General features: G+C 41.4%; 1 protein-coding gene across 3 annotated transcripts; it reads left to right on the top strand.

Annotated features, from left to right (window-relative positions):
* The first annotated feature begins 13,341 nt into the window (after positions 1-13,341).
* LOC131219160 (PI-PLC X domain-containing protein At5g67130-like) lies at positions 13,342-27,584 on the top strand. Of its 3 annotated transcripts, XM_058214180.1 has the most exons (10): positions 13,347-13,690; positions 13,876-13,998; positions 14,384-14,521; positions 14,614-14,712; positions 18,405-18,708; positions 22,562-22,788; positions 22,871-22,957; positions 23,617-24,093; positions 24,835-24,913; positions 27,395-27,584. In XM_058214180.1, the coding sequence occupies exons 1-8, from the start codon at positions 13,595-13,597 to the stop codon at positions 23,794-23,796; spliced, it is 1,254 nt and encodes a 417-aa protein (XP_058070163.1). In that variant the 5' UTR covers positions 13,347-13,594; the 3' UTR covers positions 23,797-24,093; positions 24,835-24,913; positions 27,395-27,584. The 3 variants fall into 3 exon arrangements, with proteins under 3 accessions (XP_058070164.1, XP_058070163.1, XP_058070162.1); XM_058214179.1 differs by lacking the exon at positions 24,835-24,913; XM_058214181.1 differs by lacking the exons at positions 23,617-24,093; positions 24,835-24,913 and having other exon boundaries at positions 13,342-13,690.
* Positions 27,585-27,823: the final 239 nt, after the last annotated feature.

The raw sequence follows: 27,823 nt of genomic DNA on the forward strand, positions 1-27,823 counted from the left end.
CAATGAGCTTTGGATTAATCTAGTCATTGCATTTTTTCCCCACACAAACTTAAGTGGCCCTAATCAACAAGCAAGATGGAAGCAAACATCATGGTGGGGCACATAAGGTGAACCACGCTATACCAATGTGCGGGACACATTGTCTTGCAATGTGGCCCACTTGTGGGCCTCGCAACAAACTAACATTTTAAAAAAGGAAAGGAAAAAGAAAAGGTAGAGGGAAGAAGATCTTGGTGATCGGATGGCCCCCCGCCACTATGGGGTCCACCATACATACTATACATGCACAAGGTGGGTCCCACCTTTCGTTGGCCCATCAAGATGAAAGGAAGCAATGAAAGAAAAAGGGGAAACTTATTCCTCCCTTGCAATCACGGCGAAGATGAACGATTGGATCGGTTTCGATCGGCGATCGGACGGTCCATCAAGCTTCTCTTCACTCCTAATCTCCTATAATGTCTCTTTCTTTTCTCTCTTCCTCTTAACCTCTTTCCATAATCTCTCATTTATTCTCTTTCTTCCTCTTAATCTATCCTTACTCTTTTGATCTTTCCTTAATCTCTCTAATCTCACTTTCTTTCTTTTTTCTCTAATCTCTTTTCTTCTCACTCTCTTGTTAGGAAGGGTGGTGGAAATGAGAGAGGTTTGGGGATTTGTGGTAGAACTTTTATGATAGAGAGGGAATTAGATAAAGATGGAGTGGTAGAATGGGGAGAGGGAGAAGGAGTGGGGAGTGACTTAAGATGGGCAAGGGTATGGGTAGCATGGACAACGGTATGGGCTACTTTGACTAATAGAGAGAGAGAGAGAGAGGTGATGGGTTGATTAATGGATTGATTGAACAATCTCAAGATTTGTGCAAGTGGGGCCTACGCCGTTCATGCATTACGCGACCCACCTTAGATTGTGCTAAAACTATAACTTCTAATATGGGGTTACAATGGGGCGTGCTTTGTAGCATTGGAATCACAGTGCCCTCGCGGTCGTTAGGGTACAAGTCTCTTGGTGTTGCAGTAATAAAATAGGGTCACAATTAAAATTTGTCGATCTGGTCCACCCAAAACATGTCGATGCCGAAATTGAAGCGTATGATCGACTAATTGGGGTGCGGGTCTTACTAATGGGATTTGTGCCAAGTCCATCTTCTTTGCTTAACCCTATGACAAGGTTTAAGAGATGTAAGAATGGCCCCTGGTTGGCTTGGTTTTAAGAGCTTATAGGCTCTACGGTTTTGGTTTCCGAGTTTTAGGGTTAAAGTTCTTGAGTTTTGGTTTTCGAGTTTTGGGTGTGATCCCGATCCAGTGCAGTTGATCACCCTGTTTAGGTTGGGTGTCTACAAATGCACTTCTTTAGCAGAAGTTGCTTGTAACCGGATGCTAAAGGATGAACACCCCACCATTCTAGCCAGGTGTGGAACTAGTCATATATATTATAACCGAAGTATTTATGTTAATCAATCATTTAACAAAAGGTAACTCGGGTGTATTCAATGATAACAAGAGTGCAGCGATCACCCTGCACTTTGTGGCCTTACAGGGATCTAATCATGGTGCTCTAATCATGATTGGTATTTGCTTTGAAAATGTTTGTGAATCTAGATTTTTTGTAAGGTAGTCGGCCCTAATCTTTAAGGCCTTATGGAGATCCAACACTACACTTGGATAAAAAATTGATATCCTTTGCTACACAGTTGCCCTAGTTTGGTTGTGAGTCTGGTCATTGAAATGGGTAGTTTCCCTACGCTTTGTTGCCTTTTGAGGATCCATCTATGACATTGCAATTGTTTGACCTAACAAGCATCCTTAACAAGGTAATCCCAGGTTATCTTTTGTCTTCTGAGCTTCTAACTTCAACCCTTAAGTTGTAATTGTTAGTCACCCTATTTGTCAATCACATGAATCGTTGTGTTATATAATCAGTTGAGCCTTTAGAAAGTAAAGACCGAAGACACAAGCGGAGATGGAACATCAAGAAGCAAAGAACAGGTAAAACAGGTGCCTTAGTGACCCTAACCCTTGACCCAAAACAACCCATATTCTTCTAGATGATCTTGACCTAATAGGAATACCTAATTAATCATCCTTTAGCTTTAAGAGACCAAGAGAAACATGATAAATAAGGTTAGAAGAAGAGCGAAACTGCTTTGTAAAAGTCTACCCAAAACAACAGTTTTCGATTGATGTTCGATGACATCAAGTTGCCATCGAACAGCCTTCGATGACATCGAAGGCCTGCTCGATGACATCAATTGAGAGTCAGAAATGTCCAACAACTAACTGGATTTTTCTCTGATTTTTCCAATGGCATCGAGGTACCTTCGATGACATCAATTGAGAGTTAGAATTGTCCAGTAAAAAATTTGATTTTTTTTTTCTAACTTTCTCGATGACATCGAAGCCTTTTTGATGACATCAAAACTTGAAGATTCGATGACATCGAAGGTTAGTTCGATGATATTGGAAATGGTCTAGAACTATTGTAAGACCCTAACCCAAGTGTACACGACATTCCTTAGGGTCATGTGGTCCTACTGTTCAAATTCCGGCGACCCGTGACCTACGGTTAGCGTTTCAGTTGTCCTCAAGTTTGGTCATGTTGACCCGACTTAAATTGACCCGAAACCTATGCCATCTTGTCCGTATCAGCGCCGCTGTTCCAACGCCACGTCCCGTGTGTGAATCCGACATGTACATCACAAGTTATGGGCAACGTTCGATTTGGGCCATTGATGTGTTATTGGTGGACCCCACCATGGCCTTGCACATTCTCCCATGCAATGATGTCATGCCTAGGCTAGATTTTCAAAAACCCTACTAGCCTATGAGCCTTATTTGTAACTCCCTACCCTTATCATTTCATTTCTCTACCCTAGGTGAGGGAGGCAATCATAACTTGCCTTAAAACTCTCCCTCTCTCTTTTTTCCTCTCATTTCTCTCTCTCTCTATCTTCTCTTCTCTCCCTAGCAACTCCAAACCGTCCCACCTCCCTCCATTTTTCCAACCCTTTCTCCCTCTAATCCCCTCTAATCCACCCATCATCAACCAATCTCAACCATTGTACCTTGGAATTGTTTGGATAGGTGGGTGTGCTTGCATTCTAAAATTTCTGATTTCTTTTATTTCCTTCTTGATCTTCATCGTTCTTCTCATGTTGGAGCTTATGGGGCCCAACAAGTGATGGTGGTGGCCCCAAATCTCCATGGATGTGGCTTGTAGCTTATCCTACATTGCATGCATGTGAAAGCAAGGGACCATTCTTCATAGATCCTTTTATGCTCCTTTCTTCCTTGATCAGGAATCTTTGGGTCATCTAGACCCTTGATCCTTGGTGGAGATTGGATCTCCACCATAAATCTCAATAGATAGCCTTGATCATGTAGATTGTACATCTTATGGTAATGAAATGTCTATGTATGTGTGTGATGAAGGGAAGGGCCTCATTAAGGCGAAGATCCTTCTCTTGTGGTCGTTTTCTTCTCCTTTTCTTGTTAGAAGTCTCTGATCATGAGTGTGTGGCCCACCTTGTAGACCAACAAGATCCAAACCGTCCATAGAGGGAGGACATTTTTCACAGTCTATCCCTTGGACGTGTGGCCCCTAAAATACCAAAATGGGGTGCATGGAAGGATGATTTGGATGATGTGATGGTTTGGATGTTTGTGGGGCCCACTTGGGTGGACCACACCGTGATTTTCTGGGGTTAAATTCCCATTTAAATAATGTTTGCAATTTATTTTTATCAGACATATGTTGCTGTTCAAACTGTCTGGATAGATTTTGGGCCATCTTGGAGCCTGGTGGGGATGTTGATACCATCCAATATGTGATTCTTGAATGTGTATGTCCCACCTATAAGCTTAACAAATTTCAGCCCCAACTGACCCCATTTGAGCCTCCAAAAGAGTGGGCTAACATGGGTGTTCAACCAAATTTCTGCTGTAATTTCCAGCAATACAGGCTGTTGTAACCCATAATTTAAAAATATTTTCTCTGATTGTGGGCCACCTTTATAGGTCCCACCTTTTTCTAGACTTGATAAGGGACCTTGGCCCCCAATTTCAGAATTTTTAGAGACCCTGGACCCACTCCTTTGGGGAGCCCAAATTGGTACAGCAACATGAACATTGCTGAAATTTTTCTGCGTTGCTGTATTTTTGTGTTTGTGGAGATAATCGGGCCCAGCCCATTTGGGCTTTTGTGTATATCTGTGGGGCCCACCTTGTGATGATCCAGAGGCCACAAGGGGCCATTTTTGTGGGGCCAACCAACCGAACCAGTGTAACGCCCCGGTTTTCGAGACCCGAGTACACCACTTGTTTCTTAAAAACTCGGGTGTTAACTGATAAGAAAAAGGGCAATCAAATCCAATCAAAGTGCGATTAACGGAACTAAGCATAATATAGATAAAAGTCAAGTAGTAACAATATTCTGGGCCACTCAGCCGGGGCCCACATACAAAACCTCAAATTTCTAAATGAACTGAAATAATAATAAGCAAATAGTCTACTGATTTAATCCAAAATAAGTAGCTGCCTCCTAGTACGGCTCCTCGTTGTAAGGCTCCTCCTTGATTTCAGCCATCTACGGATGCACTGCAGGTCCATCAGTCCCTGTATCCTCTGTACGGTTGAACATTGATGAACGAGTGGCCAGCTCAGTGTGATCTCCCCTCAAGATTACACACCGCCGCTTTAAACAAGGAATAGCATAAAAACATACAGATAAATCCAAAACATAGTAGATGTAGTCTTATTAAGTGCATAGATGTATGGAATGCAATCTTCGCCCCGGGATGCTCATCTGTGCGGACAGTGGGCTCGTCATTGAACCTAGGACACATCATCCAGTCGGAACAATACATACATCACCCATGAAATCATTGAACCTGGGACACATCATCCAGTCAGAACAATACGTACATCACGTACGATAGCAATAGATGCTGGTCTGTGTGCTGTATGCATGATTAGTTAGTCCATTATTAATCCAATTACACTCAGCCATTTTTAAATAAGCTCACAGTCACTACAGGGAGCTTGTGGCCCAGCGTAGGCCGACAGCTCGGTCATAGTATCCCATGACTACCATCCCCGGCCCATGAGGCTACCGTCTTAGGGTGTGTGTAGTATCCAATAACATACGGTCAATTGACAAAACCTCCATGCCAGGGTGTAACATCTCGAAAAAATCCGTACAAAGCAGAGTACCACCTCAGGTAGATATCACTAAGGACCAAATCCTTTAAAAATTAGACGGGAATTAACTAAGTGTTAAACTAGGTTACCTGTGAAATTAGCACTAATTACTTTAAATACGAACTGCAAGACCCAAAACTTGTTGAATCATTAACGCTATATTACCCTCAAATCTAGGATCAATCTCTAAACCCGTTTGCTCTCGGGAGCACACCGAAACTCCATATCGGACCTGTACCACACGTCGAAAGTCTGATTACCCCAAAACTATACGGTTATGACTGCATTACTGGACTTGACAACCACCTCAGAAATCAAGTCCTAATAGTACCCAGAAACGGACAATTTGAGCCCGGAGTGAAGTGTGTGAGAAACGTGAATATCTTTAGAAAATGAACTGAAACTTAAGTGAATTGAGTTGTTCACTTGCAGGACAAATCTAAGGATTCAAACCGTGGAAATATGACCCAATTACACCCTCGGATCAGGAAAAATTTTCAACACATGTCAGTGTACTTGTGGCCCTTATCGAGTACCGGTGACCGTTGAACTGAAACTAGTCCTCCGCGGTCGATCCGTAAATCTGATCGGACTGAAAACTTAGTTCAACCTAGATCCAACGTCAGGAAGCTTAAGTCTGACCGCGTGTGGAAAATGGGCCTCCAGAACAGCTCCGTTGGACCGAAACAGCTAACTTTTGGCTATAACCTAAGTATACCATGGCCTTGGGGCCATTCCCATCAGTTTTGGGCCTATATAAGCACCTTAAACCCTCTTCCTCTCATTCCATACGAATTTACAACCTTAGGAGAGAGAAGAGAGAGAAAAGAGAAGAAGAAAGTGAGGAGAAGAGAGAAAGCGTTGGAGTTTGTTCCTGGGATTCTTACCTGCCACTCCACGCGGTTAACCATCGCTACCGTATCGCTATACCGGCGATCCTGATTCCGTTTTCGGGTAAGAAATCCTAACTCTGACCTATTTTAGGGTTTCAAATAAAGTAAAGGATGAAATAGCTAACCTATTTCATACTGTAGGTTGCAGTTGTGCCGTAGACGACGAGTTAGAGAATGAACTGAGTTCGTTACGAGTCTACCGGCAAAAGGTGCAAACTATAAACGTTTAGGTTATGGTTTTCAAGGCTTTCAATGTCAGTCAATGATTTATAACTAACTTGAGTGCTATCATATATGCGTAGTTAAGATGTTTCAATATATTACACATTTATGTAGGTTAGGTTATTTCGAATGCATTCTAAGTGCTTGTTAAAATGTTTGAATGAATATGGAATTATGATTTGTGCTTGCTATGATTATTGATTGCTAATACATGATCGTTGTACGTGCGGAAACTCTTATGTAAGAGGATTTGCTATAACACATGTTTTAACCGATTTATTATATGTATGTAATATGTGTAGACTAAGTGTTTGATAAAATGCCTGAATGAGAAAATGTTGGTTTAAATGTATGTAATGAGGGTGTTGAGATAGGATTCTCAATCCTCTTAACTATGGTTATAGTATCCTTTATATAACCTATCTTACTACTATGTGTTGTATGGATGAAATGTCTGTGTATGTGTGTAGTATGTGTTTGTTAAATTGCTCAAGTAGGATTTATATTTGATTTCAGTTGTCACATGCTGTTTTGGATTACTATATATAAATGATATTGTTTGGAATATGATTGGGGCTACGATGTAGCCCAGGCAATCGGTAATTGCCTGTGAATTGAACTGTTTAACCATGACAGACACGCCCGATGAATCCGAGTCGTACGCTGCTTGTCGGCAGTAGTTAGGCCACGCAGAGTGCTTACACGCTCCATGTCGATGGGCTCGACGTATGCTCGTACCAGTTGAGCTTGTCAAGCAACCCGGTTGACCTGATGTATGTTCACCATGTATGGACACTACTGTTTGAATCTAAGGTACCAACTTACCAGTGTCAAACCCGTTTAACCTTGGTACCTCGATCCGCTAAGACTCATAAGCCAAGCATGGTGGTATGGGACACCATGGTCATGCTGTCGGCCTACGCTGGGGTAACGAGCCTCCCCGTAGTGTCCAGTGAGCAAACCAACTCGTGAGCCGAATACGGTGGTATGAGACACTGTATTCGAGCTGTTGGCCTACGATCAGGTGACGAGCCCGTAGTGACCTCGAACATAAACTAGAAACTACGTTGAGGTGACGAACTTTTCCGTAGTAAACTAAAGTATAAACCATACCTACGTTAATGGTGACGAGCCTCTCCGTAGAGACCTGGAAACCATCTATCGTATGTGACTACTAGGATTGACGACCCTAGATGGATCAATGTTTGGGTTATGATATAAAGGGAGGGGCCTTAGCTTCCCAATTCTGTTGTATGAAAAGGTCTAATAAGAACTCGGTAATCACGCTCATGCACCGCATTGCATGTGCCTTTGGCGTTGGTGTTGAGCACAGAGGAAATGGTGCGTGCCGTGACCGTAAGAGGAAGATCGCAGAGGGAGTGCAGGCGAGGGCATGCATCATTGATACATATCATTTTTGTATTAACCAGAGTACTTAGGAATACTTGATTGTATTGCTTTGTCATTACTACTTGATTGAATTGATAACATGTTAACCTTTGCCTTATAGCTCCACTGAGTTGATCACTCACTCCCACGTTCTGAGATGGTGTTTTAAACACCAACCAGACTCTGTCTTAGCTGCAGGTGATAGTAATGCTTATGAAGCAAAGCCGGACTATTACGATGACAAGGAGGAGTTCTCCTATATGCAACTCTCTAGCGGGTCTATGTAGACCTGGAATTGTGCTGACGGGGCTACAGGGTTTTGGATAGAGAACATTATACTTTCTGATTTTGTACATTTTTGAATTAAGCTTGTGATTATTTAACCTAGTGACATTCATACTCTGAGGGCTTGCTATTACTTTTGTACAGTTTATATTCATATCACAGTCTTCCGCTAGCATACCTTAATTGCCTCTGGAGTATGATATGTTGTTTTGGTATAATCTCATTCATATTTAAGGCACTAATACGGACAATATTGAATCATCATTATCTATGTTGCATAAGTGATGCGTTGGAACTCGGGAGTTGAGTTTATGCTCGACCCCCGATTTTCAGGGCGTTACACATGGGCCTACTTATGTCACAACTAGTCTAGTTACACCCTAAGCACGGACTCTCCTTCTACCGGATTTCTCATGGAGAGATTTTAGCAATATGTGTGTCACACCTTCATATCAATAACATAGATCTTATCATAATTGGGGAAATAAGAAACAAGGCATATATTTCCACATTAACTGAATTTACATAAAATGCATGACATAAGTGGTTGGGTTGTTCACCTAGATAGTTCAGAGTACATGATCAAAAGCCTAAACAATAATAAGCATAAAAATCATTTTGTTAAATATATATAACAAGTGAAAGCAGTCCACTTCTACACACACTTTATCATTAGTCGAAGTATCCTTTAACTTCACAAAACTACTATTTTTGGTCTAGTTAAGGATGGAAAGCTTAAGGGGAGGAAAATCATCACAGTCAAGGCATAGAGAGCTCCTAGAGGCAAGTTTCTTTGGGAAGATGGTGAATTTATTCCGCCTACGTAGTTCCCTGTACAAATTTATTTACATTAGACAATGAGCCACGAGTTTTAAATACATGAGGGTTCAAAGGCCCTAAGCCAAGTTATTTGGGCTGCAACCAAAGGTGATCAAGCCTACCAACAGTACGCCAGTGGGGCCCATGGTCAGCACAGGGCCCGCTGTCAGTGCAGCCCGCTAACGTTGGGTCAGGCCCACCTGCGTTTTTCGCAGGGCCCATAGTCAGTCAGCCCATCAGCCTTTAGTACGTGGAAACCGTTTTCCACCTGCATGTTGTTGGAGCGGTTCCTAGTCCCAAATTTTTTTAGCGTGAATATGGTCCGATCCTGACCGTTTTTCAATCCCAAGCTGGGACCATTTGGATCACGGCTCAGCCTCAAGCAGGGCCTGATGAAAACCATAAATGGGAGTGCAACTCGGCAGCAGCTGAAGGGGCTAGTTTCAGTACATCTTCACAGCTGTTGACGAGCTTGATTACTCTGTTGGAAAGACAACCTTTGCTTGGCTTGTCTCCACACAAACAGGGCTCCTGCTAGGCTTTATTTTTAACCGCCATCAGGGTCCGTTGTCTGTCTGAAACCCGACCATTGTTTGGCCGGTTCCAGCTCCTGAACAGGGCCGCCATGTGGCCGGTCTTCAGCCCAAAACAGGGACCAAACCCACTGTTTTCTTAACTGTTTCACAGCCATTGATTGGCTGGACTTCAACCCGAACCCCAGCTAGTTTCGAAGCTCTACTGAGAGCTCAAAACAGAGCTCCAAATGGGCCTGTTTGAAGCACGTTTCCCGTTCCAAAACAGAGCTTCATTTGGCCTAACGCACGGCCATCATTTGGTCCTGGTTTCAGTCCATTCGGAGTCTGGATAAAACTTGGTTTCTCAGCCCATACCACGGCCATTTAGAAGGCCGGCTGGGGGAGGAATGTAGGTGCTATTGGTCTGGTAACAGCCTAAGAATCATGGCCATTACTTGGCCCGTCATCAGTCTTCAAACGTTGCCATTGCTGGGCCGATTCTCAGCCATTGCTTGGCATGATTTCGGTCCAGAGAATGCTACCGCAACTTAGCTAAAACTCCTAAGGAGAGGGAAGAAGAAGGATCACCTGAGGTGGGTGGATGCTGACCCTGCACTCGAACTGCAACAGGAGAGAACGACTCCCTGTTTTTCTCTCTCTTATACTCTCTTTCTTCCTTCCCTCTTGGAGTAAATCTCAAGGGCTACGGTGCCCCTTTTTATAGTCTGCGAGAGGAGGCTTCAATGGTTGGGATTGCCTCCACAGTGGACGGCTGGGATTCGTCCTTCCCAAAGAGGAAGGGCAGTTCTCTCTCTCTTTCCTCCCACAGGCCCTGGTTGGGTTGTTTGTGGTAACGATGGACGGTGGCAATCTATCTCCCCCGTCCACTTAGAAGTGGTCGAACGCTATACGGTTTTGTTAATCCGAGCCCCACAGAGAAACTGAACAGATCAGATGGTCCGGAAAATGATCATGGTGGGTCACTCAGGGGTTTGAACATGGTTGGTTAAAACAGAGAGGAAGGCGGGAGATATTTGTGTTTGCAAGAGGGTCGGTCAAGACATGTTTGACCGAGCTAGAGAATTTGGTGTACTTCGCACATAAGTGCTTTTGGTGTACATGCGTCGTACAGGGACCCACTGAAATGCTAGTGTCATAATCTACTCCGTCTATTTGTATTGAAGACCCTTCATGGGGACCCTGGCCCATACTGGGGTGAAGGTGAGGCCCAGGTGGACCGTTATGCTCTTCTTTATGCTATTTTTGGCCCATGTGACGTGATCTGTTGATCGGTTGGACTTGATATTTGTTTTCAATGGTTAATATCAGGTATTTTTTATGATGAAGGCATGGTTTGCCACTAACTAGTTCTCACATGTTGGTGACAAGTGTGTTGCAGCAATATCCATTGACATAAGAGTTTTAATTTAGAGTGTTTGGTTAGCCTTCCTTTCTTGACTGTCAAAAGGCGTGTTCTTACTCCTGGAGTTCTTGATGGATGGCTTTAATGTCGACCGAAATCTCCATCCTGTGTATGTTGAGTTCAAGTTTTCGGTTAACTCGAATTTGTTTTAGGTTAGTGTGGGTTTTAAAAGATAACACTCACGTACTGAAGATACGGGGTGTTACAACCAGCCATCCATGATGGATGTCCAGCTAGTGGATGTCCACCATGGGCTGGCCATCCTTGGCCAGGGCCACCATGATGTATGTCTTTTATCCACGTTGTCCCTCCATATATGTGGGGCCTATGTGGATTAGGTCCACAGTAGGTGAATGTCCCATGTGGGGCACACTTGGGACGTGGGAGCCCACCTTGTTGCATGTGTTTGGGGCCCGGGTCGTCCACACCTTGGACCGCCCAGGCCTGGAACGCCCTGCCCTTTTGAGGCTGTTGCTCGGCCTGCGGTCCAGCAGCAGGCCCACCTTTATGAGTGCCAAATTCCCTATCTCCAAATTGGTGGGGCCCTTATGATGTATTGTTGGACACTATGGGAGTAACTCCCAAGTATTTTGACATGTTTTCTGAACCTCAATAGACCCAGAAGATTTGATGGACTAAAAGTCCAGCCATGGGCATTTAAAAGTGCAGGTTGGGCTGTAATGTCTCACCTTGGCCAACCATGTGTTGGGCTGACATTCCATCATTTGCTGGACTTATGGGTTGAGAAAAAAATGGATTCGGGTGCTTGAATGCCCACTTAAATGACTAGTTATTGGGCTGATGTAATGAGGCCTATTCCACCCAACAAAAAGACTTGTTTTGGGTAATGTATTTGTATACATGGGCTACCCACTAAGTCCATCTAAATGCTTGGACTCTATGGGCCTTAGGATTTAGGCTTTGGGTGTTCCCCTCCTTGGGACATGATTGTTAGTGGTAGTGTTAAGCCTACTTCCTTATGTCTTTTGTGGGACCTATGCGCATATGGTTTGAATATGGGCCTTGGGCCTTATGTTTATGTGATTTGTGGATTAGATACCATGGGGCAATGGTGGTTGAAAGTCCTCATTTGGACCCCTCTAGGTGTATTTGTTGGTAAGTGTGGTTGAATGCCCACCATAGTCCCTTGCTAGGCCCGTTTCCATATTATATAGTCCCTAGCTTTGTATGCTTAGTCTCGTGGGCTACCCCATCTAAATGGGCCCCCACTAGAGGTTGTATTCCTTATAAGAAATTTATTAAGTATCTAAACCCTTCGTGGTTAAGTAAAGAGTTCACCTTCACTTCATTGACACCTCTATTCATCTTCATGGCCCACTCTCATACGCATCATATATATATGCTTGGTTGAGGTATGGTTGGTCATGGTCGTACCATTGTGTAAGACACGTTGGTATCTTCTCGAGTGATGGAGTTTACCCTCTTGAGCACGGTGGATGCTTGGGATCGATGCATGATTGATTGTGTGATTCATGCATCTGACATTACATAGCATGTGAATATTCACCCCTGCTTCATCAGGGCCGTAGCCTCCATAGAGATATCGTTGATGGCCGTGTGTGGACACCGAAAATGATTCTTGAGCATTTGGGGTGAATAAGATATCCCTAGGTGAAAGCCTCTAAACTTCCACGGTACCGAGGGGACGCCTCAATGCCGAGACTGAGTGGAAAACATGAGTGCCCGAGTGCCTTATACCGTTAGGCCACGACTCCCACTGTTGCGAGGTCGGTTGGGATGAGGTTTGGCCTTACCTACCTAAGTGAGAGGGCAATAGCTACGCTGAGTTTGACTAGCTCATAAATGAGTCCGCTACCGTCGAGCCTCGCTAGTGATTAACTGTTTACATGCGGGTAGTGAGGTTTCCTACGCTCGTTTGACTGTGCGAGTCTTGCAGAGCAGCAGTCATCCAGCAGTGTACTTGACCCTAATGGATTCCTTATGATGGAATTGTATTTTATATGAGAACTGACATTACTTCGCATTGCATTTGCATCGGCTGTATAAGCCTTATATTGCATCGCCTCGGTATGGCGCCCAGTACTCATGTATTGCATTGCATAGCCTTGGTACGGCTTACTGCATTCATAACTTAGCCTCGATACGGCTAGTGGCTACATTCATAGAGAGTTGGGTCCCCAATCCTACACCATAGCAAAAATTCGAGTCCCATCTTGTGACTTGCAAAAAGGGTGTGAAGGAGAGGAAAATCCTAAGCTCTACAGATATTTTGGTATTCTTATCCGGCTTCCATGGCAGCGTTTCAGCTAGATAAATTATCCGACCCCTGATCACCATGTCCTATGCGCAGACAGATCCGTGGGCCTATTCCGCATATAGATTAGATTCCACATACACGAGATTTGAGCTGAAGAAACGGATGGGCGGCGTGAATATACAACACATTCACCAATCATCAAGGTTATACAACACATTCATCAATCATCAAGGTGGGCCCCGCACGGTAAGGGTAACACCCATCATGGTGTTACCGGGTCACAGCTAATCCGCTTCCTTTTAGTCTAATTCCCTGCAAACCAAGTACAACCTATTGCAGTAACGATTTAAAATTAGGCCAAGTGTAATTTTGGCGAGCTTCACCCAGTTGGCAGTCCCGGAGGGCCCACATCCCAAGAGCACTCAAAAGAAAAGAGGAACAAAATAAAAATTTTAAAATAAAAATTTATAAAGAGAAAAAGTAAAAGAAAAAAAGCAAAGTTGCTAAAACAAAAAGCAAGTGGCGCCAAACGACCGCATTTTACTCCCTCTCAGACCCTGACATGACATATTCGCACCCTCTCTTCATGCATTGTTGAAAAAACGAGACAGGAAATGCAGCATAGTATGCGTGTGAATGTGAATGGAAACAGGGATTTTCTCATCCTCTTCTTCTTCACTTGCAATGTCTGTTACATCACCAACTGTCAGGTTCGTTCTCTGCCTTCCGTTTGGATGCTCAATTTAAATGAATCTCAGAATATCTTCATTTCCTTTCTTTAATCAGTTGAATTATTGTGGTTCAATCTAATTGGGCATCCAAACACACCCGAAAAATATTATATGAAATCCTTTCCGATATTAAAAAGAAGATTGGAAAAAAAAAACAAGTGCAGGTTCTTGACCGCTGCGCGGGTGCTGGCGACTGTGCATCGGGTCTGTTCTGCGGCAACTGCCCTGCGACGGGGATTACTCAGCCTACCTGCATCAGAGGCCAGGCCTTCCTGCCCACTTCACTTGTAATCTCTGTGTGTGTGTGTGTGTGTCGTTTGGCCTTCAATTCGTACAACGGCGTCCTTTTCTTAGTGATCTAGACCTTTGATCTGATGGGATCCATCGTGGATGGGTCATGCTCCAAAGGTTACCTATTTAGATGAATCCTAACCATTTGATTGTTGGCCTGCAAATAGATATTAGATACAAAGAAAACAAATTGCAAGAATCGACATAAGGAAAACAGCTAGGGTGTCCTCATGGGTGAGATCATATGGGACATGGTCCATCAGATCAACAATCTGGATAACCGAACTGCTGGCCTTACTTTCGTAGACTATAATTTGTCTGTCAGGAGACCTTTTCATCCTCCAATTTGGTATTGGTGTTTTTATGTCTGGATGTGTGCAGGTTAAGGGGTTGCCCTTTAACAAGTACACATGGGTGGTGACTCATAATTCGTTTTCGATTGTGGATGCACCCCCACTTGCTGGAGTCCCCAGAGTTACTTTCTACAATCAAGAAGATTCGATTACCAATCAGTTGAGGGTATTGTGTTCGATCCTTTGCCCATTCGAAGAAAGGTCATTAATTTTATGTTGTTTGAATTTTTTCCCCCTGATTTGTTTCATCTTCTTTAGAATGGTGTGAGAGGATTGATGCTGGATATGTATGACTTCAACGAAGACATTTGGCTCTGCCATTCGATGCAGGGGCAGTGTTACAACTTTACTGCTTTTGTAAGTTATAGTTTATATTTTTGTTTTGTTTTGTTTTTTGTTTTTGGTTTTTTTAGTAAGAGAGGATTTGGTGTTATACACTTCTCCTCTTCTTTATGCTCATTGATATGATAGTCAGCACAGGATCTCCATGAACGTGGCACATGAGGTAGAGATTTATTCATCAGGTGACTATAGAGAATTCTATACTATCAATTTTCGTATGTGAAGATGGCGGATGCCTGACCGATTCTCAAATAGTGGGGATTTATTTTCCTATGTCGTCAACAATCTTAGTCAACCGCAAGGAAAACAAAACAAAATGAGAGAAAACGAAGTCAGCAAAATAAAAGAAAAATTTTGACACTCACTAACAAACTAGTCATTATCAGCACATCATTGTCACTGTCGTCGTCGTCATTGTTGTGGCCGTCATTGTCGTCGTAGCCTTGTCCCAGCTTATTTGGGTTTGGCTTTGCAAATCCTGTTTTGCCAATCAGTCCTACTTAAGGCCTTATCCTTGGCAAGTGAACAAACCTTAATATTCCTTCTCACCACCCATTCTTTTAGATCTTCCTTATTCCCTTTTGATGCTGGTGGACCCTAAACAATGTTTCCCTACTCATCGAAGCTGTTTCTGGTCTTTATTGCACATGACCGAGCCATCTCAATATGCCCCAATCGTTTATCTTGTATTGGGACAACCACTCTGTTGCTTCAGATAACCTCATTCTTAATTCTATATTTCCAACCCTCCCACACATCCATCTCAAGATCCTCATCTATGGAACAGCAGGGGTGTGTTTGGTAACACCACTAGAAGCTACTTCTTGGCAGCTTCTCTTACAAAATAGAAGCTATCTAAAGTGTAGAATGGCTTCTATTTTGAAAGGGAAACTGCTACCAAATGCACCCTAAATATCTGCTCATTTTGCTTTCTAATTGCCCAATACTCTGCCCATACAGCACCGAAATATCTGCTCATTCTAATTGCCCCAAACTATGCCAATATAGCATAGCCATTTGAATACGTCTTATAACCATTTCTCTCAACTTTCATAGGAATGCAGCGGACAAATGACAATCCCTAGATACTCTCCACTTCACCCACCTAGCTACATTTCCATTTGAAGCATCCTCATCAATCTCTCCGTCTTTTTGAATAATAGAGGGAAGGTAACAAAGTAGATCAGTTTGAGGAATATCTTTACTATTGATTTTAACTAAGAGAAATGATCTAGAGCTCTAAGAAGACTAAACCTTATGGTGGTTCTAATTGAACGGTGACACTTAGATAGTCAATCTTCTCGATCTAGATTGTCCATTAGGTTTGGCCCGCATATGATGGGAAACCATAGACAAGTCACAATAATTGGAGAATTCTAATCATCTGATCAGTACCTATAAAATGAATGATCAAGATCATTTACAAAAAATTGGTTCAATTAATAATTTGAACCATCTATTTGTTAGGTCCCATCATGGATCATGTATGGCTGTAAAGAGTGACTTCTATCAGACAATCCTAAACATCCCATCCATTGGTAGAAATGTGGATGGATAAAAAAGTAAAGAACAAATTAAGGATGGATTAGATTATCTGATCAGTTTGATTTTTGTATGATAGCCCATGAAATGTGTGCTAGGCCTAATGAACAGTCAAGATGGGCTATCCACGTGCAACTAGGAGCACTATAACTTATAGTGCTTTGAGTGCACTTGATCAATTTTCTTTTACTGAAGCCTTGAACCTATAATTGTTCTTACAGTAGTTGCATCCCAAATACTCCCTCTTTGTTTTGCTACTTTTTGAGCCTGTTGACTCAAGAGTCCAATTTAGCATTTGGCCCCTCTCTGATCTCATCGACCAACATGACATTGTCTGAAAACATACATATACTAAGGTGCCTCATCCTGGAAACTAGCATTTAATTTATCTATAACAAGTGAAAAAATGTGAAGTCATAATTCCTATTGATGAAGATACAATATAAAAGGGAACTCATTAGCCTCATCACATGGCATTCTAACTCTTGTAAGGCACCCTTGTAGATTTTGTTAATGATGTCGATATATCCTCCCTGGACACCTTTCCTTTGTCAGATGTCATTGATGATGAGCTCTTTGGTCAATGTTCATAAATAAGAGGAGAATAAAAATAGCGTCTCTTGAATTAGAAGGACGAAGAGAAGAATAGAAATAAGGTTGTCGCTTGAATTAGAAGCCCCGCCCAAAGCCATCCCGCTTATATATATCGATATGCAAATTTAATAGAGTGCCTCATGAATAACCTAGAACATAATACTAAGGTAAAATACACAGTACACAGTTTCTGTGGTGAGATCAATTTGGTCCACTCGTGGAGTGGGGTCCATATGCCCTTTTGTCTCTATATCCTCATCACCCACCATAGAAACTCCCTAGGTACCCTATCATATGCTTTCTCGAATATATTAAAACCACATGTGGATTCTTCCTCTCATCTCTAAGAAAATGAACCATGAGTTACAACTGGAAAGGAAGAAGAAAGAAGACAAGATTATCAAAACAAGCTTGAATAGCATTCCTCTTCACTAAGATTGCTGCCTTTTACTTGAGTCTTCAAGGGCTTCAAAATGACCTTTAAAGGGACTGAAGCTCTCTCTTTAAGTTTTCTAGAGTTGCTGGAGTTTTTCCTCTTGAAGTCTTGTGATATGGAGAAGGAAGATTACCAAAGTCACATGGCCTCATACATCTATAGACCACCAAAGGGGAGAACTTCGAAATGTGGGTTTTCCATTAAATTTCATTGGAATTATGCATGGGAAATGAGAAGCAATGATGATTCGAGTTGCAAAGCATGCACCATGCAATGAAGAGAAAGCAAGAAAAATGCAAGTTCCAGTCTATGCATAATATATATTCACGATATATCTTCCCAACATGATCTAAATGCTAAATTTGCTCTTGAATCACATGTGTGAGAAGAAAGGTGTTCCATAACGGTAACGGTCGTTATGGCCTTTTTTTTTTTCTTTCCTTTCTTTCTTATTTTTTGGAAAAAAAAAACTGTTTTGGACCCATTACGGGACCATTATGGGACATGTTTTTCTTTCTATAACAGGCGTTTTGGCTCCGTAACGCATGTCGGCCGTTACGTGACCATTTTGGCATACCATGATGAGAAGAGTTTGGCACACACGTGAATGAAGCCCTTTACCAAATATAACTCTAGAAAGGTGACCAACCTAGTGAAGAGAATTATTTTTATTTTTTATTTTCAAAGGCTCCTAGTAGCAGAAATATGAAATGCCACTAACATGAAAATGAAGACTGAAGCATGCGAAATGAGAATAAATTGAAATGGAATAATGAGAAGTATGGTTAACATTTTTAGAGTGTTCTGTACTCTGAATAGGCAATATGCTGGAGATCTTATTGGTGGGGTAATCGTAGTAACTATATTAGTGGACTTATTCCATTTCCGATCCTCAATATACTCCAATCAGAGGGTTGCGATTGTCAAATCGGTGTGATTTTTGGTTTGGCACACTATATTAATTGTTTGGATCTCGTCCTGATGGGGAATTGGAGATCCTGTTCTGTTCTGAATATCTAGGAAAATCATGTCTAAGATGGATTCTCTCTCTCTCTCTCTCTCTCTCTCTCTCTCTCTCTCTCCCTCCCCCTTTATTGGTTTGGCACACTATATTAGTTGTGCTCTCTTTTGTTAGGAACCTGCGATCAACGCATTGAAGGAAGTGGAGGCATTCTTGACTGAAAACCCATCAGAGATAGTGACCATTATCATAGAGGATTATGTCCATGCTCCGAAAGGGTTGACGAAGCTGTTCACTGATGCAGGCTTACTCAAGTTTTGGTTTCCCGTCTCCAAAATGCCTGAAAATAATGGAGATTGGCCTACCGTGACTGACATGGTTGCTCTGAATTACCGTCTACTTGTTTTCACCTCCATTGCTTCCAAGGAAGCTGATGAAGGCATTGCTTACCAGTGGCGGTACATGGTAGAAAATGAGCGTAAGTACTGAATAACTTTCAATTCACATAACACAATTGCACATGTGCATACCTCTTGTATGGTCTTTGTCTGGTAATAACTGGTATGGTAGTTGAGTATACAGATATGTACATAGATAAATGTTGTCATAAATGCCATAAAGATTAACAATCCCACTGCTCAGCCCCTATACCTGCCCTACATGTGCCAATGAGGTGTGAATGTCAAATATCCGGAAGATCCATCATTTGGGCCCTAGTGCAGAATGAAAAATGGGTGGCTAAACCAATTCGTTTCGTACATTGTGGCCCACCTAATGAGTGGGTTGGTGTGATTCTTGGGTAGGATATCTACATGGCGGGACTGACCTGATGCCTGATGGGCAGTTTGGATGCCTACCATGTTGACATATGTGGGGTGCTGGGCTATATGCGTGCGTAAGATTAACAAACTCTGTGTGACAACTGACAAAGAATGTCAATTGGGTCCCAGGTAATTATTTTGTTGGAGTGAAACTTATTCAGTCTTTTCTTTCACTTTTTCTTGAACAAGTACCTATTATTTTTCCCCATTTTCTTTATGTTGGATTGAACAGCTACTTCAAACTAGTGAAAGTTATAGATCTCACACAGTTCAAACTATTTTCCCTCTAAGATCCGACCGATAGGATTTTCTTGGGGTTTGGGCTGTGGTAGTTTTTTCCATTCCCTATAATGGTGAAAACTCAAGGATGCAAAAACCATATTAGCCATATGTTTTGTGGTTTAATTTACTTCCTTGTAATCATTAGTTCATAGGACAGCAAGTAGGTTTCCCAAATCCGATCGCTTGAGAGTGCAAATTGTAGTCCTCTACCCACAATCTTGAAGTTGAAACGAGTTGAATGCAATCTTGATCAAGCTGCTGATTTGGATCCTGGTGATGGCACTGGTAATAATGATAAATGAACTTCCCATAGTGGTTCTGTAGACACCCCTCCCCACTCAACAGATTGTTGAGGCTGATTGACCCATTCATCATGATGTAGGGTCTTGCATTGTCTAGAAAATGAAAGATTTGCAGAACTTTACTAAGTATCCATCTCCAAGCCCAAGCCCAAGCGCAACTACAACAACACAAACACAACCTGAACTCGGCCATGACCCAAAAACTCACCCAACCCCTAGAAATCAGAGAAATTGGGCTTAAAGTGAACTCAATAAGATTTGGGACCCTGCCTAACCCAAGGCTGGGCCCCACACATTTTTTTAGATGAATCCAAAGGATGCTTGGAGTCATAGATGGTCCTTGCACATTGGGAACTTTCTCTGTGCCCAAGGCCATATTCTGGGTCAACTTTGATCTCCAAATTTCTTAGGTTTCTGAGGTCCAAAACCTGTGATTTGTAGGTACATCTTGTAGCCTATCAAATATTCTTTCCAATGAGCCTAATTTCAGTTCGATCCGATCTACGGGCACAAAGTTGCGATTGAAAGACCGGAAATGGCACGGTGATTGGTTGTCCATTGTAGTGCATGAATTTGACTCGAATTGTGGACCCCATATCTTCCTAAGCCTTAGGAATTTGATCCTCAAACCAATATTTGAAGTATCGACGATATCGGCAGATATATCCCACGATATATCTTGTATCCCACTTGTGCGATATGAAACACACAAGTAGTGGGATATATCTCACATGTTTGATTTGGTGAGCATTTTTAAATTTTGATCATTTTTTTTCTTCTATAAATCATGTTAAATTAGTGTCAAATTGTTATAAATCCATGATTTTTCATGTTTTGGGAGCTTTGATTTTGAGATTTGGAGGGGCCGAGTTGTGAAAAATTGGAAAAAAAATAATTTTTTTCAATTTCTCGCAAATCAGTTTCAATCTTTATTTCCAAACATAAAATCAAACATGTATGTAACCTGATCTAGTGATTCTTCTTTTGCTTTTAAATGTATTGCTTGTGTTTCACACACCTTACATTTATAAATTATATGAATAGATTTTGAATATAGTAATACATTTGCATTAATTCAGTTATACAACACATAGATTAGGACCTCATACAAAAAAAAACCTATTATGTGCACTTGTTTTTTGTAATGTTTTGATTTATAAGTGTGTATTGATACCTTCTTTTATTTTTATTTTTAATAACAATCACTAAAGTTTCATTGAAAAATTTGACTAATTCCCAATGTTTCCCCATGTTTTCAACAACAACGATACATTACATGATACAACCGATATATCCCATGTGACAACCGATACGTTTCTATATCCCAAGGGTGTGATACGTAACACGATACCGATATTTCAAACACTGCCTCAAACTAAAACCATTAGTTAGTCCATCAAGTTCCTTTCTAAACAGGCTACACATGTCCCAAATCCGACATCTAAGCACCAAGTTGCAATCGAAAAACCAAGAGGTGTGCATGATGGACTGTGTGCAGGAAACAATGATTGAAATTACCATCTTGTCCTTGCATGGAAATCCAAAATTCAATTTTGATTTCCCTTGACCCTTCCACCCAGTTTTTACCAAAATACTCATAGGAGTCTTAGTTAGACCCCAATCTACCACCTTTTTACAAAAGTAACCCTTAACTAAGTGTAATCTCAAAACTACCTTCTCTAAGCCATAAGATCCTTCCCCCCCCCCCCCACACACACACACACACACACATGCACGCACGCACGCACGCACGCACGCACAAATATGCATTGGGCAACACCCAAGGTCCTACCACTTGTCAATCATTACAACTCTACAACCCCTCTCCTCTCTTCTCTATAAATAGAGGCCTCTTGAGGGATCTTCGCCTTGGAATTCCAAAGTCCTCATGGCCTATCTCTATGAACCCAGTCCCTGTACTTGGAAAAATTCTACAAGATAACATGAGCAAGGGGCTAAGAGCTTGGGAATTCCATCTTCCCCAAGCCCCTAGGGTACATCTCTATTATTAGGGGTGGTGGGCCAAGGCTCTGGCAAACTTGAGGGGTATAGGAATTCACTTGTTCTTTTCCCTCGTCTCTTCTCTTAGAAGACTACACATGGCAAGATGCTCCTTTAAGAACGACCGCAACTTCAGTTCAAGGAGCTCATATTCAAAGCCCTAAGGACAATAATTTTGAAGACCAAAGCTTCATACAAGCCACGGGAAGACAAACAAGCCATCAAATCGCCACATCCTCATTCCCAAATCTTCTCCCCCTTCTCCTCCATCCAAACTCTATGTTCTTCTTTTTCCCTTTTCTTTCATCTTTGGGAGCCAAGCCAACCATTTGTTGATTTTCTAGTGCTTGGAATTTCCCTCTCCTTGAGTAGAGACCGCATTCTTGCAGTTGGAGTAGGGTTCTTAACCCCTTGCTACTCCCCCATTGTCCTTACTTGGAAGACTGGTGTAGAGAGCAAATTGGATTCAATTCTCTGAAAATAAATGGAATCATTTCCTTTGATCTTCGGGTAATAGACAAGGATTCTAGCCATCCTTGAACTATGCTTGAAAAGGCCAGTGATGACTCCAAAACTGACCCAGGAAGCTCTGCAATTCCTGCTGGCCTTTGTCACTACGTTGATAGGTTCCTAATCACACACCAACACCCACCCTGTTCAAATTTCCTTTTGATGCATCATCAAGGCTAAGTTTAAACCGGCACATGGGGGTGTCCATTGCATGAATGTAATTTTTCGTGGAATGGTCTCGACACCTTTTGGTTCCATAGCTTATGGATAGTTTTAATGTACATGGATGCCTGGATCTTTTGCTCTGAACTGAAGCATCCTCAAGCAGTATCTTATGTTACTTCCACTATAATCCTGGACTTTATAGATAACAAATGTATTTTTTTGGTTCTCAAAAACTTTGAATTGCCGGCAGCTGGAGACGGTGGGATTATACCAGGCTCGTGTTCAAACCGAAAGGAATCACAGCCACTCAAGTCGAGAAATGTGGCTCTGTTTCTGGAGAACTACTTCCCCACTATGCCTACCCAAACCGAAGAAGCTTGCAAGGAGCACTCAGTTGGTCTTGCCGAGATGGTTGATGCATGTTATAAAGAAGCTGGAAATAAAATGCCCAACTTTCTGGCCGTGAATTTTTACATGGTATTGAATCTTTCACTTCTACAATGAATATGCAAGTAATAATGAAAACTGAGAACTTCCTAACAGGAGGACAAATTTGCAGAGAAGCGACGGAGGGGGTGTTTTTGATGCCGTTGACAAAATGAATGGCCAAACATTGTGTGGATGTAGTACCGTCACTGCCTGCCAGGTTCATTTTCATTATTCATCTTACTGTTCTCTGCTTAAGCTGTTTTCCTTTTGCTCATATTAGTGCAGTTCTTTCTGACCGAATCCAATAATCGGTTCATTTCTTTTTGAGGTATTATACAATGCTGAGCCAAAAGTTTGTATATGAGTGGGTTTTCATTTTGTAAAGTGGTGCCCATGGTTTGGGCGTCCAAATTGTTCATTTTATGGGCCTGTTGTGGATGGTCCTGCACCATAATCTCCCTGATTTAAAAATCCTAACCATTCAATTGGTGGCCTACAAACAGGTGGTTAAGAAATAAAGTACAGCAATGGCCTGCATTCAACCCAAAAATTGCCGAACATTTGATGTATAGGATCTTTCAATCTAGGGGACTTTTGGTACATGAGCCATCTATGGTGAGGCCCATCATATCAATGATTTAGATCACTTAACCATGAGCATACTTGTAAGAACTGGGGCACACTTGTAAAAACTGAAAACACAACACAGATGTACTGTACAAACTATCGGCTTTAGCATTTTGCAATACCTGTCTTTTTCCTCATAGTTTTCTCCGTGGAGAGGTCAGAGGAACTAGCTCAAGTATGTTGACTTGTATGACTGTTGCCCATGTGTACAGTTGTTGTTAGTTCCAACTTTTTATGGTAATTTTGCAGGCAGGGACACCAGCAGGAATTTGCAAGAGCAATGATGTGGTTAATAAGACCCCGGCAGATACTGGGGGCAGCTTTGCTGGATCTTTTCAGTTTGTGGCATCTGCTTCAACTTTGCATTTCTGCAATCTCTTGGCCATCAACTTGTTTCATATTTCTCTTGTGGTGACACTATTAATATGAGTCAGCCACTTACAGCAGTGGATAGATGGCTAATGATCTTTCCTCTATAATCGCTTCTATTATGTCATTGTGTACACTGCATTTCAGAGTTGAAAACAAGTTGGTTGCATATTCTGCCATGGCTAGTGGAAGAGTAGAACATGCTGGCTGCACTTTCAGAATATAATTGAAGGGGTCAATATCCTTTTACTTTCTCAGACTGAGGCCAAGATTTGAGGTGTGCATCACCTGGGAAAGTGGGGTAGATAGGCTTCAAAAGTGATTTCAAAATGCTGACAAACTCCAACTGTAGTTTAGGTATGTTCCATTTTGAATGAAAAGCTGATTTTCACAAGCATTTCTTTTAAAAATAGATTTTCTTTGAACAAAATGATTGTTTGTTGTAGTTTCTATTGGATTTTTTTTTTTTCCCTTTCTTTTCTGGCACATTCATCTATTTTAGCATGTATTCAATATCCATTCAACAACAATCCCTTTCTCCCTTGCTTTGAACAGAAACAGATTAGTAAGAAATTATAAGGGCTCCCCTCTTTCCATTTTGTACAATTTGTAATTGAACAACGTTTATTGCAATTGCAACACTAGGACAATGACTATTGAGCCATGCTGTTAGTAGCCGTTTCTGCTACTACATGCACCAATTTACCCCCAAGCTACGACCCAATTTTTTCTTGGCGTCTTGATCTTTGGTGTAGCTTCTAGGTGGTGATCTGTCTTATGATTGGCAATAATTGTTTTTCCCGTTGTGTTATATGAGAAATATCCATGATATAAATGCATTTCAGATTTGTTTGTTTCCATCATTTCTAAGTGGAAATTGAGATTTTGCTAAACTATTGCTTGATTTCTGGTGATCAGGCTAACATGAGTGACTTATATATACTTGTTTTGGATCACATGGTTGTGTTTGTGTTGGTTTGCAGACCATGATTTTCATATATTTGTACCATTCTATATTCATTTGTTTTCATGGATTGTGTTTGATCACTTGATTCTGTTTCAATAAACTTCCATTTTTGAATTTTTTTTTTTTGGCAGGCAAGAAAAAAAATCTCTTATTTCCAACCAAGGGCAGAAGCCCAAGAATTACAAAGAACGAAGAGGCCAAAGCCTCAATGTAAGAAAAGAGAAAGGAAAAAGGAAAAGAAAAGGAAAAAGAAGGGAAAAAAAGCCTACTTCCATTTTTGAGTTACCTATCAAAGCATCTAAATGCTATGTCAAAATTGAGCACCAATTTAAAGGAATACTGGAAGGGCATGCAATCACATTGGGATCTTTTGGAGGTTATTGTAACTTCAGGGTAGATGTAGGATCTATCTTGGAAGGGATCCTGTGAGGAGATTGCCTCATTGTCATCACATTGTTGGGTCATTGGTCCACTTGCTTGCCTATTAGCCTGCTTATAAATGGAAGGGTGGTCTTTCAGTTTCAAATTCTTTAGGGAATCCTATTCCTTCTAGTTTGTTTGTTGTATTCGTTAAGTTGGAGCTTAGTTGAATTTTACTTCTCTTAGGTTAAAGGTTAAGCATGATTTGCATCCACCTACACATCAAGATATATTAATCTTTTCTACTGCCAATCTATCCTAGATGCCCCACGTAAGATTAGCCCTCTGATCCAGTAAGGGGCTGATTTTGAAATCAGTGCTCTAATTTGCGAAAATCCTAATCTTTATTAGAAAGAGAACAATGGAGAAGGAAACACTAAAAACAAGAGGTGGAAATTATGTCTAGAACATGATATGCCCAGCCACAATAAGAGAATGTTCCTATTTCTGATAAAAAATAATTCAATAACGCTCATAAAAGGCCTCTTTTCACTGTATACAACCGCCCCTGCCCCCACCCCCACCCCAGCTAAAAAGTTTTTAGCATTCCAAGCAATGCTTTTATAATTGGGGTTTTCGTTAGTTCAATAGAACAGGAATCAATATGATTCTATTATTGGTGCTATTCTGTCCTAGATAACTTGGGAAATTTGGAAAGAACAAAATGGTGATTAATATGGAGGTAGAGCCAATCGGTTTAAAAAAGGTGATAAGTAGAATTTTCTTCTCTCTCTCTCTCTCTCTCTCTCTCTCTCTCTTTTTGGGCTCCACAATTTAGACAGGAAAGGGTTCCTTTTGCTGACGAGAGATGCTCTAGTGCTCTTAGAGCACTATAAGTTATAGTGCTCCTAGTTGCATTGGGATGCTTAGGCAATCCATTGATCTAGACTGTTCATTGGGTTTCGCGAATATTTCATGGGCTATCATGCAAACATCATGTCAATCTGATGAATATGGATCATTTGATCTATGGTCTTTAGAGTGGATAATCAAGATAATTTACACATTGTCCAATCAACAATTTGATCCATCTATTTGTTAGGCATATCATGGATTGTTATGATTCTAAAGAGTCACTTATGTTGGACAATTTTAACTATCCCATCTATGGCTTAAACAATGGATGGCTGTACAGAATATGGCCAAATTAAACATGGATTGGATCATCCGATCAGTATGATTTTTGTACAATAGCCTAGGAAATGCATTCTCAACTTAGTGGACAGTTCAGATTTTGAGCAAATGGACTGTCCAAGCGAACCGATGCAACTAGGAGCACTGTAACTATGGTGCTCTGAGAGCATTGGAGCTATAGTGCTCTGATAATGCAACTCCCTTAGAAGCATGGTATTAAAAAACGGTTACGCATAATGGTAATGATGGGATCCGTTATGTGATATAGGGCTGTAACGCCTGTTTTGGAAAAAAAGAAGGTCCGTAATGGTCCTGTAATGGCTGTAACGGGCCAATGCATTTTCCTGTAAAAGAAAATTTGACTGTTATAGGGCTGTAATGGACGGCCTGTATCTTAACAGCCATAAGATTGGCCATTATGGCCAACAGTATCGTTTTTGAATATCTTTCTTAGAAGTTTTTGATCTGTATTCAAAAAATGGGGTATTAAACATGTTCAGGTGTAGAAAGCTATTGTTACAAAATGGTTACAGCCTCATGGTTATGCCAGATTAAATGTTGATGGAGCTTCTACAGGTAATATGGGCAATGGGTGGCGGTGGTGGAATCATTAGAAATGATAGGGGTAAATTTGGTTTTCCTGCACTCTTTTTTATGGTCTATATGCCAATACTATCACTGAACTCAGAGTCCCCTGGAATCTTTCTTGTTGGTTGTCTGAAGGTCAGGGCCTTTTGCGAGAAATGGGAGCATACATTTTGTATGTTTACTGGGAATGTAATCAAGTGTCGGATTCTTTAGCCAATTAAACTCGTCACAAGGAACAGCGACATGTTTTCCAGGATTCATCAAATCTTCTGCTTAGGGGTAGATCGGCATTTTTTTTTGTAGGACAGGAATTTTTCAGCTCAGAGTGAACTATTTCTATGTTGGGTTTGGCATGGTTGATTTTTTACTTGGCTTCAGATATAACCAATCGGTTTCTGTTTTGCCAGTGGTTTCTGCTGGGCTTAAGCATGTTTCTTGTTTTGAATTCTACATGCTATGCCATGTTTTCTTGTTGTTTACAGTAAATAGCATGTTATCCTTTCAATTTGAGATTCTGCCTTTCATTTCTTTGAGTGCTTTCTTTCTCAGGTATTGTATTGGAGCGGTTGAGATACCTGTATGAGATCATAGGAAGTAGGCTGCATGCTAAGATGACGAGGCCCTCTTATTAGTGGCAGTGAAGATGCCTTTGTATCATCAGTTACTCATTTTATGGTCATTTCAGATTTGCTGCAAACTTCACGGTATAATTTTCCAATTATTTTCTTCTTTTGTGCCATCTAACTATTGCTGCCTAAATTTTGTGAGGGAGTGTAGTTCATTGTTCAAACACCCAATGACTTGGCTAGGCATCCTGCCATGTTGGTGTCAACTTGAAGGCTCAATTGAGTCTTTACTCAATCCAGAATTACTATTTAGACTACAAACATTTAGAGGAACAACAAATATTTTAAATAATAGTGCTTAGTTAAACAAATGAAGTGGCTGAAAGAAACAAGTGAACATTCAGTGGCTACA

The sequence above is a fragment of the Magnolia sinica genome, chromosome 11 (genome assembly GCF_029962835.1).
Source record: "Magnolia sinica isolate HGM2019 chromosome 11, MsV1, whole genome shotgun sequence".
In the NCBI taxonomy this organism is placed as follows: Eukaryota; Viridiplantae; Streptophyta; class Magnoliopsida; order Magnoliales; family Magnoliaceae; genus Magnolia; species Magnolia sinica.